This window comes from Dendropsophus ebraccatus, chromosome 14 (genome assembly GCF_027789765.1).
Source record: "Dendropsophus ebraccatus isolate aDenEbr1 chromosome 14, aDenEbr1.pat, whole genome shotgun sequence".
Taxonomy (NCBI): Eukaryota; Metazoa; Chordata; class Amphibia; order Anura; family Hylidae; genus Dendropsophus; species Dendropsophus ebraccatus.
In genome coordinates, this window is record NC_091467.1 from 9,669,734 (window position 1) to 9,682,173 (window position 12,440).

The 12,440-nt window shown below is 45.9% G+C and overlaps 1 protein-coding gene across 5 annotated transcripts in view; it reads right to left on the reverse strand.

The window, feature by feature from the left end:
* Nucleotides 1-12,440, reverse strand: part of AATK (apoptosis associated tyrosine kinase) — a 94,732-nt gene that overhangs the window by 17,322 nt on the left and 64,970 nt on the right. For all 5 annotated transcript variants that reach the window (XM_069953523.1, XM_069953521.1, XM_069953525.1 and 2 more), the window contains 3 exons: nucleotides 11,872-11,956; nucleotides 7,280-7,401; nucleotides 3,864-4,013 (listed from right to left, as the gene is read on the reverse strand). In XM_069953523.1, the coding sequence (XP_069809624.1) occupies nucleotides 3,864-4,013; nucleotides 7,280-7,401; nucleotides 11,872-11,956 (357 nt within the window). The remainder of the gene's footprint in view (nucleotides 1-3,863; nucleotides 4,014-7,279; nucleotides 7,402-11,871; nucleotides 11,957-12,440) is intronic.

Sequence of the window (12,440 nt, forward strand, 5' to 3'; positions counted from 1 at the left end):
GCTGCTGATGTCGGGGCTCTCCCGGGCGTCCACCAATAGATGATAAGTTGCAGCACCTGCTTTTATTCCTTGTCTGCTCAGAGACATGGTGATGTAGGTTGGCGAGGCCGAGATGGTGGCATCACTCTGGGAGGTAGGAGACCATATCCAGCCAAGCCTCCTGTCACATCAGAGGATGATGACGGGAAAGCCGCTGAAGCCAGGACTATTAGTGATAGCTTTATATTAGTAAGTTATATGTCTTGGAGTGATAATTCTATTTAAATACAATTTTCTGATACCATTTCAATGGGGAAAAAAAACAACTGAAAAACTTTTGGGTTTTCTGATGCAATTTAAAGACTAAAGAAATGAACCTGTCCGGCGGCTCCATAGAGAATAAATAGAGTCGCCAGTCACAAAACCTTAAAGGGGTTGTCCGGCGAAAAAAAATTATTCACAGAATAACACACATTACAAAGTTATACAACTTTGTAATGTATGTTATGTCTGTGAATGGCCCCCGTCCCCGTGTTTCCCCCCACCCACGCTAGACCCGGAAGTGTGGTGCATTATACTCACCGCATGTCGTGTCGTCCACGGTCTCCGATCGTCAGCAGTGACGTCTTCTTCGGGAGCTTGGCGGATCTTCCCGAGTGCCGGCCGCCCTCTGCAGCGTCATCCGAAGCTCAGCCGCGATTGGCTGAGCATAACTGTGCTCAGCCAATCGCGGCTGAGCAGCTGATGACGTGGCCGCGTCATCAGCCGCTCAGCCGCGATTGGCTGAGCACAGTTATGCTCAGCCAATCGCGGCTGAGCTTCGGATGACGCTGCAGAGGGTGGCCGGCACTCGGGAAGATCCGCCAAGCTCCCGAAGAAGACGTCACTGCTGACGATCGGAGACCGTGGACGACACGACATGCGGTGAGTATAATGCACCACACTTCCGGGTCTAGCGTGGGTGGGGGGAAACACGGGGAAGGGGGCCATTCACAGACATAACATACATTACAAAGTTGTATAACTTTGTAATGTGTGTTATTCCGTGAATAATTTTTTTTCGCCGGACAACCCCTTTAAGATCCATGTATTTTTGGATGAAGACTTCAAAGAAATCAATGAGATTAGTCTGACATGATCGGCCCACAGTAAAGCCATGCTGGTTTGGATCCATCAAATTGTTTATTGTTAGGTCGCATTCACACGTTACGTGTTCCCCACGGAACACAGACGTGGAATGCCTGTAACGGATTTCTCCCCTGCCTAGACAGCATCTGTCTTCCTAAAATCCAATACCCTTGTTGTAGTATGGGATTGCACGCAGTCAGTTTGTACGTCAAACCATAAACACTGGTGGTCAGTGGAACCTAAAATTCTTCCACTCTAACTTCAGACACCCGATCCCCATTAGTAAATACTAAATCTAGAATGTTCTCTCCTCTGGTTGGTGACTTCACAAGCTGTTGTAGAGAAGCCCCTGTACGGGTCTCTAATACATTCTTGCTTTTACATGTAAGTACACAAGGGATATTCCAATCCACATCACCCATAACTACAAAGCTCCCCTAGGGGTCATTTCATTGCCAAAGTAACAGTTCACTGCAATACAGTACAATTGCAATAAACTGTATAAGCAATGTATTTGTCCAGCAGGCTGTTATCGCAGATCTCACATGTCAGCCACAGAGGCCTTCAGAAAATGATGTCAAGACAACCATTCAGCACCCTGTAATTCCGTCAGATAAGGGACTGTTTAAACCACCCCATGTGCAGCTGTTTGCGGCCACTGATCAGCGAGATCAGCGTTGATTGGCTGTGCCTTTGAGCGGTCGAGTTACACAAATGCTGTATCGTTTTTGGGGCCATTTACGTTAACTGTTATCGGCTTTCACAAAGAGCTGGATGCAAATACGATCAGACTCAAGTAATGAGAAGGTTGGAGTCTTCCCGGAGATGTTGAGCAGCTCAGCGCAGTGTCTGACCGTTTCTATGGTGTATTATCTGTGATGTGGAGGTTTCTCTAGTGACCTATGCATGCTATACATATGTTTTTCAGGTTAGAGGAAATCCCTAGTGACTTGTTTCCAAGATGATACAGTTGGTGCCTCTATTCCTTCCCTGATGAGCGCTGTGGAAACTGTATTGCCTTTCATACTGCTTCCACACTATGGTATGACTGCAGAAGAGCCAAGAACCTCTAATGTGGGGAGAAGAGATATTTACAATGCCGCTAATCACTACAGGGTCCCTGAACGATAAGCTGATCACAAAGTGAATCTTTACTCCAACGATCAGTTGCGACTTATGGGGAAATGTGACCTTGGGTAATATTCATACAGAACCTCTACATGAGGGATCAGCAACTACACCGTGCCCAATAAACTATGATTTGTCTGTCTTATATAGGACAGACGAGGTCCTCCAGAGCGAGATACACTCTCCACTATGGTCAGGAGGACCCCCCCCCCCATTACTCAGGGTAGATCAACATGGGCACTAAAGACACTTCTCTATTAGGGAAAAGAGGACCCACAGCTACAAAGACTATATCTCAAAGGAGGACCCCCTGGATCTGTGCATTACCTGGACAGCCCAAGGATTTTAATGGCTAATAAGTAATGCTTCATCTTTCCTCTGGTTGCAGCTACTCTCAGCTATCCCTCAAAATTATGGACATCCTGTGATTTGCTTATCACCAATCTAACAAAAAGTTATAGTTCAGGACCTTGAGGTGGGCCTTATCACCCCCATAAAGAATCTGGAGCTTTTTATCTCTAGTAGAGATGAGCAAACTTCAAGTTTAGGTCCAGGTTCGGTAACTTCTCCAAGCACTCTGCATTTAACTCCCCGCGTCTAGAAAAGTCTGTTGCCGTCCCAGGGCTGCCAGGAAAACACAGATGTAGCCTATGGCCTATGGCTGTATCCAGGACTCCTGAGAACCGCAACCAACTTTTCTAGACATGGAGAGTTAAATGCAGAGTGCTCGGGGAACTTACCGAACCTGGACTTAAACTTGAAATCTCTAATCTCCAGGATACTGGAAAATCTTAGTTTCAATAGAAAAGTAAATTCTAAATCCCCTTTGTCCAATTCCAATTCCTATCCCTTAGAATACAATAGCCTAGAAATCTAATATAATCAGGACTTGTTAACAGTCTGGTCTGAACTGTTTCTCAATGTCCATTAATGGCTGTTATTACAGCACCAATTCATATAGATTTTAAAGTGTCCCTGTGATCATAGAAAACTTTTGACATATCTGTACCGATCGGGAGAGGACCACACACTGCAGCATAATCAGTCAGGCTCCATAAAATTACATTATGAGCCCGACTGATCATGTGACCGTGGCTCGTTCTCCTGATTGGTACGGGTCCTCTCAGACCCGGACCGATCAAAACTTTTGACAAGTCTCTATGCCATTTCAAAAGTTTTCTATGATAACAGTGAAACTTTAAACCATTCACAGTCCACAAACTATTTACGGCAATGGGTTGGGGTCTTCTCGGAGTCTTGGTTAGAGTCTCTGTATGGTTTACATTTTGGTTGCTGTATGGTAGCGATGAAGGAACCTGCCAAACATTCTGGCTCATCTGACCCCAAACACTCGCCATTTGACTCCCGCAGCATGGAGAGATTAGATGCAGGAAAACATGGTTTTGGCCTATGGCTGCATCCATGTTTTCCAGGACTCCCTAGGGCTACATCCAATTTCTCCAGGCCGTGGAAGTCAAATTGTGAGTGTTTAGGCTTGAACAAACCCAAACATTTGGCAAGTTCGCTCATCACTACTGTATGGGGATCTTTTCTACACGAATATTAATGTTCTATAGTTTAAGCTGGTTCATATGCACACACATATATGTATCCGTGGGATTTCTTACCAGCGGTCTGAGAGAAGTTGCTTAAGTTGGGGTTTAGGTAGTTTGAGCTGCTGTTCCTTGATAACATAGCAGAGGACCTGGCGGTCGGAGTATGTGTCATAAGGCTGACGTCCCAATTCAAACAGCTCCCAAAGAGTGACGCCCAGGGACCTTTGGGGGAGAGAAGTAGTCACATAAGCCGTGCAGAAATACTTTCATCACTATACACATTAAAGCAGACAGAGAAGATTTTAGAAGACACCAACTTGAGTGGAAAAGACTGAGGATCTGTGAGCTGCGTGCGGTTTTCTCCTGATGCTCCTGCCGCCTACATTTGCATAGCAGGAATAATATAATTAAAGGCTTTCTTTTTTTCCACTGGCGCGCTCAGACCGTAAACACGGCACTGTGCGCCCATTGTTTTAACTTGTTCAGTTACTTGGTGAACTTTGGCTCACTCAGCCTGTAACTTATAATTACCAGCGTACAATACGTCTCACCCCACCCACAGCCTCCTCTACAAGTCAACCCGGATCTCATCACATCTCTGTATCTTTGTGATAACACATCCTTCCTGGCTGAGTGGGTAAGAGGGAATATGGCCAATGCCACCAGTACTGATCTTTTATGGATATTGGATGACAGGGGGATTCACATTATTGCCTTTAAAGGGTTTGTCCAGTGTTCTGTAATTTTTAAAATATGTCTGCTGGTATGCAAAAACGAGGGTATACTTACCTCTCCAAGCTCTGGTGGTGTCCTGGTTGGGATGTTGACGATGTCCCCTCATGACTGCGCCTCCACTTCCCAGACAAACTAGTCTCGGGAGTGACAGCCCACTCAGCCAATCATTGACTGAGACAGGACAGCACCAAGGCCAGTGAGTGACTGAGCAAACTATTACTCCAGAGACTAATTCGTCTCGGAAGTGGAGGCGCAGTCATGGGGAAAGACCAGCGGCACTGCAACAGGGCACCGGGGGAGTGAGGACGGCAAGCTGCCTAATGCTGGAAAGCCCCTTTAAATCTTGGAAGCAACTGCAACAGAAGCAACATGTATATACGGAGAGGACTTTCCTTCCTGTGTATACTTGGGGTTATCAGCCCCAGTGCCGGATTATAGGAAAAACATTTTAGCCATTCATATTTTTTGTTGTAGGGAAAAGTGATGGGTGGAGATGGACAAAACTTCACAAACCAAGATTTGTTATGAACTTTGCAAAAAGTTTGTAACAAACTTGGTCCAAGATGGTGGACACACTTTTTAATACACTTTAAGAAAACATAAGAAAAAACAAAAAGAGCCGATGCTTACATGTCCATGCTCGCCCGGTGACAGATGGTGCACAGTAAGTGAGTGCAGACAGGTAAGTAGTGGTGAACAAACTCGCACTAAAACAGCTAAATACCTGCAATTGTGCGGTTCATTTAAAGTGAATGTACCACTCTAATTACTCATATCACCTGATTAGGGACGGCGCACACAATGTAACTATGCTGTCTGTTCCTCTCATTGCTGTCTGGTTCCTGAAACGATCGCTGATTGGCACTTATGTAAATGTCTGGTTTGGTGCACTGGAGGCGGGCACAGCCACATTACAATGTGCGCAGTGGCGCCAATCAGGTCATATGGAAATCCTAATTTAGTAGTTATAGTAGTACATTCACTTTAAGGTTTGGTTCGGACAAACTTCAAAATATAGCAAGCCTGCCGAACCAAACTTTTAAACTTTGCACACATCTAGTGGCAAGTTAATACCTGACATACAAAATAAAACAGACTCACTTCTCGTTTTCAGCAATATCAAACATGGGGGAAGAGTCCTGCTGCCATTGTAAGTACCTGTTCATACTGAGCAAAAGGCAAGGAATTTCAAGCGGAATCCTTGCTTAATTTCGCCTGAAATTCTGCCAGAAAAATTGAGTTGATTGAGTTTAATGGGATTTCTGCTCAGCTGTTCACATGGCGGAATTTACACACGGATCCGCTTTCCGTTCAAAAAATAGCTACAGTGTCCCTTTTAGATATTGCTGGGATATGCAAAAAATATTAGGGGAACCTCACATGGATTTTGGGATGGAATCTCTACAAACTCATGAGAAATTTTCAAGGAATCTGTGAGGATTGAAAAGTGGAATCTGATTGGTTGCTAGGGGCAACTGGGCCAATTCTACTTTAGACCCCTTTGAATCTCCCCCGTTATGTGTCATTGTTGCCATGGCAACCACTAAAATACATCCTGAAAACATGCGATCAGAAAGTGAAAGCAGTGCAGTGATTGGTTGCTATAAAACGTGCATGTAACATTAAAAACAGAATAAACTGTAACTACGGCGACGATAAGGTCCTTGTTTCCCAGGACAACTGATCAGAATGTGGGTTCTATCGTTGCGGAGGAAAATTAAATCTGGGTCCAGCAAACAGCAACGGATGTACGACAGGGATGGGGAACCTCCTTCGGCCCTCCGGCTGTTGCACAACTACAAATCCCATCATGCCTCAAGAGTCAAACCTAGCTTTGGCAGTCCAGGCATGATGGGAAATTGGTCAGGGAAACTAAAAATCAGTATAAAACCCTCAATTTCCATTATATAATAAAATCAAGTAGATCAGAGATGGGGAACCTGCGGCCACTTCAGCTGTTTCAAAACTACAATGCCCATCATGCCTGGTCAGCCAAAGCGAAGCTTTGGCTGTCCAGGCATGATGGGAATTGTAGTTTTGCAGCAGCTGGAGGGCCGCACGTTCCCCATTTCTGATGTATGGGGTCCACATAGCCCCTGCTACAGTAGGAACACATGAATAATAAACAATTAACTTGGATAGGGATTACATATCGTCCTCGTTCCCTATAAACCTATAGGGGTGTGATGGACATATATCGTCCATACAATGCATGCAGACAAAGAACAACTCCATGCAATAATAAAACCAAGGCCTCTTTATACTCTTATGAGGTAATATCTTTATAATATACACCCCCTCCTCATAGCCGTCACATATACTCGTTGAGGGGTCACCGGGGGGGCGGACGGACAGGTGACAGCTCCTCTCTGTCCCATTCCAAATACAAAGCTGCCAAACCATTCAGTATAATGTCTAACGTCTATGTTACAAAGTTGAACCCCTCTTTTTGACAATGGGTCCCGGTACCGTCCCATACATATCACATGCGAGTTATCACTATCCGCCAGCCATGTTGTACCCCACTGTACGGTTTGCAGGCAATATATCAGGACCACACCCAAGCACCGAGAGCTCCGTGTTTATAAATAAGCCGTCATGCAGATGGAGGGGAGCAGAAGGAGTAAACAAGGAACGGTGCTGGCGAGTGGAGCGTGATACATCATCATCATCATCATCATCATCGTGGAGGCACAGGGCTCCACCCAAGACCTACGGCTAGTGACAAATAAGAGACAAACAGCGCTTCCTACCAGATGTTACTGGCTTTGGTCTGATCCACGACCAGCAAGTTCCCATGTACTTCATCAATGAGCTCCGGTGCGATCCAGCGCAGCGGAACCCACAGCTGGTCCGACGTCACAAGGTAGTCATCCTGTAAGACACAAACACAGCTAGCCGCTTAGATACACTTTTAAGCTTCCCTGCCGCTGCTGCTGCTTCTTCCTACTACTCCCCCCTCCTCCTCCTCCTCCCCGAGGATCAGCAGACGTCTGATTCACCCTGACGAGAGAGGTGAAGTCCCCTCCTCCCCCTGCGGCCAGAGATGTGCTCTGGAGAGTGACTACTTCCCCTCCTCTTCCTTAATCTGGGCAGCCTGGTGCTTCCTCTGGCATAAGCTGGGGACGGCTGGCTATGCGCCAAGGTGTATGATTACAGAATACAGAATGTGTGTAACATAGTAACAGGAGTGTCTGAGCAGCAGGAAAAAGAAAAAGAAACTTATTTCCCAGCAGTCCCTTGGGGGGGACATTACGCCTGACGTCGCCATATGTGTGACCCAACTTACAGAACTGATTCTGGTGTAACGCAGACGGACGGTGGTGGATAGCAGATGAAAATAAAAATCTAGGCCTGGGCCACATTAGCATCCAGACACTTAAATGCCAGGCCTACAGGGGGCGACACACACCTAACTCTATTCACAATAGCTGTGGTGCACTGGTCCTAGTGGCAGCCACAATGTGGACCACTGAGGCCTGTAGCCTGAAAGGGGGCTGTATTAGGATAGGTTCACGCTAGGTTGTTATATTTAAAGGGGCACGCCAGAAAATACTTAGCTGCTGTATGTCCTGCAGGAAGTGGTGTATTCTTTCCAGCCTGACACAACGCTCTCTACTGCCACCTCTGTCCATGTCAGGAACTGTCCAGAGCAGTAGCAAATCCCCATAGAAAACCTCTCCTGCTCTGGACAGTTCCTGACATGGACAGAGGTGGCAGCAGAGAGCACTGTGTCAGACTGGAGAGATTACACCACTTCCTGCAGGACATACAGCAGCTGATAAGTACTGGACGACTGGAGATTTTTAATTAGAAGTAAATTACAAATCTATATACTGCTGGGGGGGAGCTCATAGGGGGGCTATATACTACTGAGGGGGCTATATACTACTGAGAGGGAGCGCACAAGGGCTATATACTACTGGGGGGCTCTATACTACTGAGGGGAGCGCACAGGGGGCTATATACTACTGAGAGGGAGCGCACAAGGGCTATATACTACTGGGGGGCTCTATACTACTGAGGGGAGCGCACAGGGGGCTATATACTACTGGGGGGAGCTCACAGGGGGGCAAATATACTACTGGGGGGCTCTATACTACTGAGGGGAGCGCACAAGGGGCTAAATACTACTGGGGGAGCTCAGAAGGGCGGCTATATTCTTCTGGGGGGAGCTCACAGGGGGTCTATATACTACTGGGGGGCTATATACTACTGGGGGGAGCTCACAGGGGGGCTATATACTACTGGGGGGAGCTCACAGGGGGGCTATATACTACTGGGGGGCTCTATACTACTGAGGGGAGCGCACAGGGGGCTAAATACTACTGGGGGGAGCTCAGAAGGGGGGCTATATTCTTCTGGGGGGAGCTCACAGGGGGTCTATATACTACTGGAGGGGAACGCACAGGGGGGCTATATACTACTGAAGAAGCGAACAGGGGGACTATATACTACAGGGGGAGAGCACAGGGGGGCTATATAAGGGCTGGTGAGAGAGAAAAAAAAATGCCAGTTTTCCCACTAATAAGCATTAATTCTGTATGTAAATAGTTCAACAACGTTTGTGAAAAGTAACAAAACACGTTTACTACTGATATTCAGCTCGGCCCGTCACCTGACAAAAGACCATGTGTAAGTGGACCCTAACTAAAAGTTGTTGAGTACCCCTGTCCTAGAATATACCTAGCTCTGCATAGTAATCATATAGTACAGGGTGGGACAAAAAAAAATAAAATAGGCTAATAGTGTGGATAAGGACAGAATGCAGCAAGTGTTGTCATAGGGACAAAGGGTCTGCAATGCCACATATTATTTATTCCCACCATTTTCTACTATTTTAAAACACGTGTTACTTCTTCTTTTTCACATGTAACTGATGCAATGCTATGGCTGTGTGGTAACAGTGAAGAACTCGGACATAAAGGAAGTGGTAGTCTGTATAGAGGCAGATTCTTCATCAGCCATTGGTGCTTCTCCAGAAGGAAGAGGACCGCCTGTACCTACCCTGTAAGTCATTGTCCTACCTATTGCTGCCAGACTCTGAATACACCTTAAATTTCTAACCCCCAGGGATCAGTTAGTGACATCAAGGGAAGCCATGTCCGGCTATACACATCCCCTGCAGCATTACATGACAGCCATTCACATACATTGCAGAGTTACATGATGAGTATTCTCTCTGCTCTCTGCTGCCACCTCTGTCCATGTCAGGAACTGTCCAGAGCAGGAAAGGTTTTCTATGGGGATTTGTTACTACTCTGGACAGTTCCTGACATGGACAGAGGTGGCAACAGAGAGCACTGTGTCAGACTGGAGAGAATACACCACTTCCTGCAGGACATACAGCAGCTGATAAGTACTGGAAGACCGGAGATTTTTAAACAGATGTAAATTACTAATCTGTATAGCATTCTGACACCAATTGATTTAAGATTTTTTTTTTTCTCTCCGGGGTACCCCTTTATTAGTTTGCCAGTATATTTTGGGGCACAAATCACAGCCCTTAAACGCAGCAACTACAGATGTAGGAAAAGGGTCCATTGAAATGAATCGGTAATGGCAGACAGTATAATATTGAGGTGTGAATAGGGGCCTGAGAGGTTTATTGCAGATTGGCCCCTCCCCCAGGACCCCAAACGCCTAATTTTACATAATAGCTACAAAAAAAAAAATTAGCAAACACTGCGCTGAGGATGGAGGTAGGAAGAGAGCCGTCTGTCTCAGCGTCCTGTGCGCTGCGGGAACATGACAGTACCTTAGGGTCCTATTCCACAGGCCGATGGGGGCCCGATCAACAATGTAAACGATCTGCTAGATTGGCACTCATTTATTGATCCTATTCCATTGCCCGATGATCGTTTAGAGAGGGCTGCAGGGACATTGTTACCGATGTCCTTGCAGCCCTTGTTTAAACATCACACTTTACCTATCCAGACTGCAGATCTCCTGCGCTCCTTCTCCCGGTCCAGCGCACAGCAGCAGCTTCGGAGCGGTCTGTCTGAACTGACAGACCGCTCAGCCAATCACTGGCCAGGACTGCCGCGGCCAGTGATTGGCTGAGCGGTCTGTCAGCTCAGACAGGCCGCTCCGAAGCTGCTGCTGTGCACGGGATCGGGAGAAGAAGACCTGCAGCCTGGATAGGTAATGTATGATGTTTTTAAATCGTCGGTCGCCCGCCGCGTACCGCTATTCCACGTAGCGATGCCGATGATTTTAGGTTTGCACCTAAATAAACAATCAGCTGATGACACGATAATCGGCTGATTTGGCCCGATCCGGCCAATTATCGCTCCTTGGAATAGGCCCCTTACAGTCTTCTACTCTGCTAATTTACATTAAAGGGACAGTGCCATCAGAATTGTTTGGAAAATGAAAGGTGGAATCTGATTGGTTGCTAGGGGCGACTGAGCCAGCTCTACTTTACACCAGTTTGATAAATCTCCCACAATGTTTTTATGTTAAACATATTTTTAAAGAATTTTTGATTACATTTTTTCTCATTTTCCATTTTTCTATCTAGATTATAAAATAATCCTGAGATCTTGCAGTTTTCTTTCTCACCACTGGGGCCAAAACTAAGCTGAGACTTCCTGTTGTGTCTGTGGTGATAAGAGGAGGCTGCTGTAAAGTGATCTGTACCGCATTGCAGCGTCAAGTGACATCGGTAGATAGAGGAGACAATAGCAGCTCCCTCTGGAATGACCTCTTCACAGGTCACAGAGCGTGCTCAGTAATGTGTCACAATTATCTCAAGGGGACAGAGTCTGTCTAGTGTCGTCTATGTCCATGAGGTTTGCTGTAAAGCATGTCACTAAATGCTGTTAAAGACAGCCCAGGCAATATGGCTGCCACCATAACAATGTGCAAAAAGGGAAATAATGAAAAATACAGTCAAGAAATAGAAACAGATTAGAATAAAAGAATAAGTTTTAGTTTTTGGATCCAATCAGTAAAAGAATAACCAGGTGACACATTCCCTTTAAGGTTCTATTCACACCGTGCTTAGCAGTTTCTGCAAGAGTTATATGTTTGGGGACTCCCTGATGAGAGCCTCTTATACCTATGAAAGATGACATTTAGCGGCATCCATCATACATAGGGCCCCATGTATAACATCATATAATGTGCAGTATATGTATGTGACTGGATCCTGGCACAGACATGCGCACTATATACAGCATATACAGGTAGTAGCTGAAATGGAGGCCACAACAGCCTGAGATGATGGGGGTCTATGGATACAGTTACTGTATGTGCTGGGGGTGTATAAGGAACCTTCCCCCCATGGCTGTGTATAAGAGACAGTAATCCTATATATATATATAACATCATGTCTACTTACCCGATATTTAGAATGGGAAAGCCCATAGTCACCGATTTTCACAGTTAAGTCAGCCGAAAGGAGACAGTTCCTCAGAGCGAGGTCACTGCGTATTAGAGAGGAGAGAAAGACCGTGAGACAGAGACCCTGAGAAATGCCACAGACTAAGAGTGCCAGGCATCAGACTTAAAGGGGTAGTGCACCAACAATTTTTTTCTTTTAAATCAACTGCTGCCATGAAGTGCCAGAGATTTGTAATTTACTTCTATTAAAAAATCTCAAGCCTTCCAGTACTTATCAGCTGCTGTGTGTCCAGCAGGAAGTGGTGTTTTCTTTCCTGTCTGACACAGTGCTCTCTGTTGCTTCCTCTGTCCATGGCAGGAACTGTCCAGAGAAGGAGCAAATCCCCATAGAAAACCTCTCCTGCTCTCCAGACTGGAAATACTACCACTTCCTGCTGGGCATACAGCAGCTGATAAGTACTGGAAGGCTTGAGATTTTTTAATAGAAGTAAATTACAAATCTCTGGCACTTCATGGCAGCAGTTGATTTGAAAGAAATTTTTTTTTGGTGCACTACCCCTTTAAAGG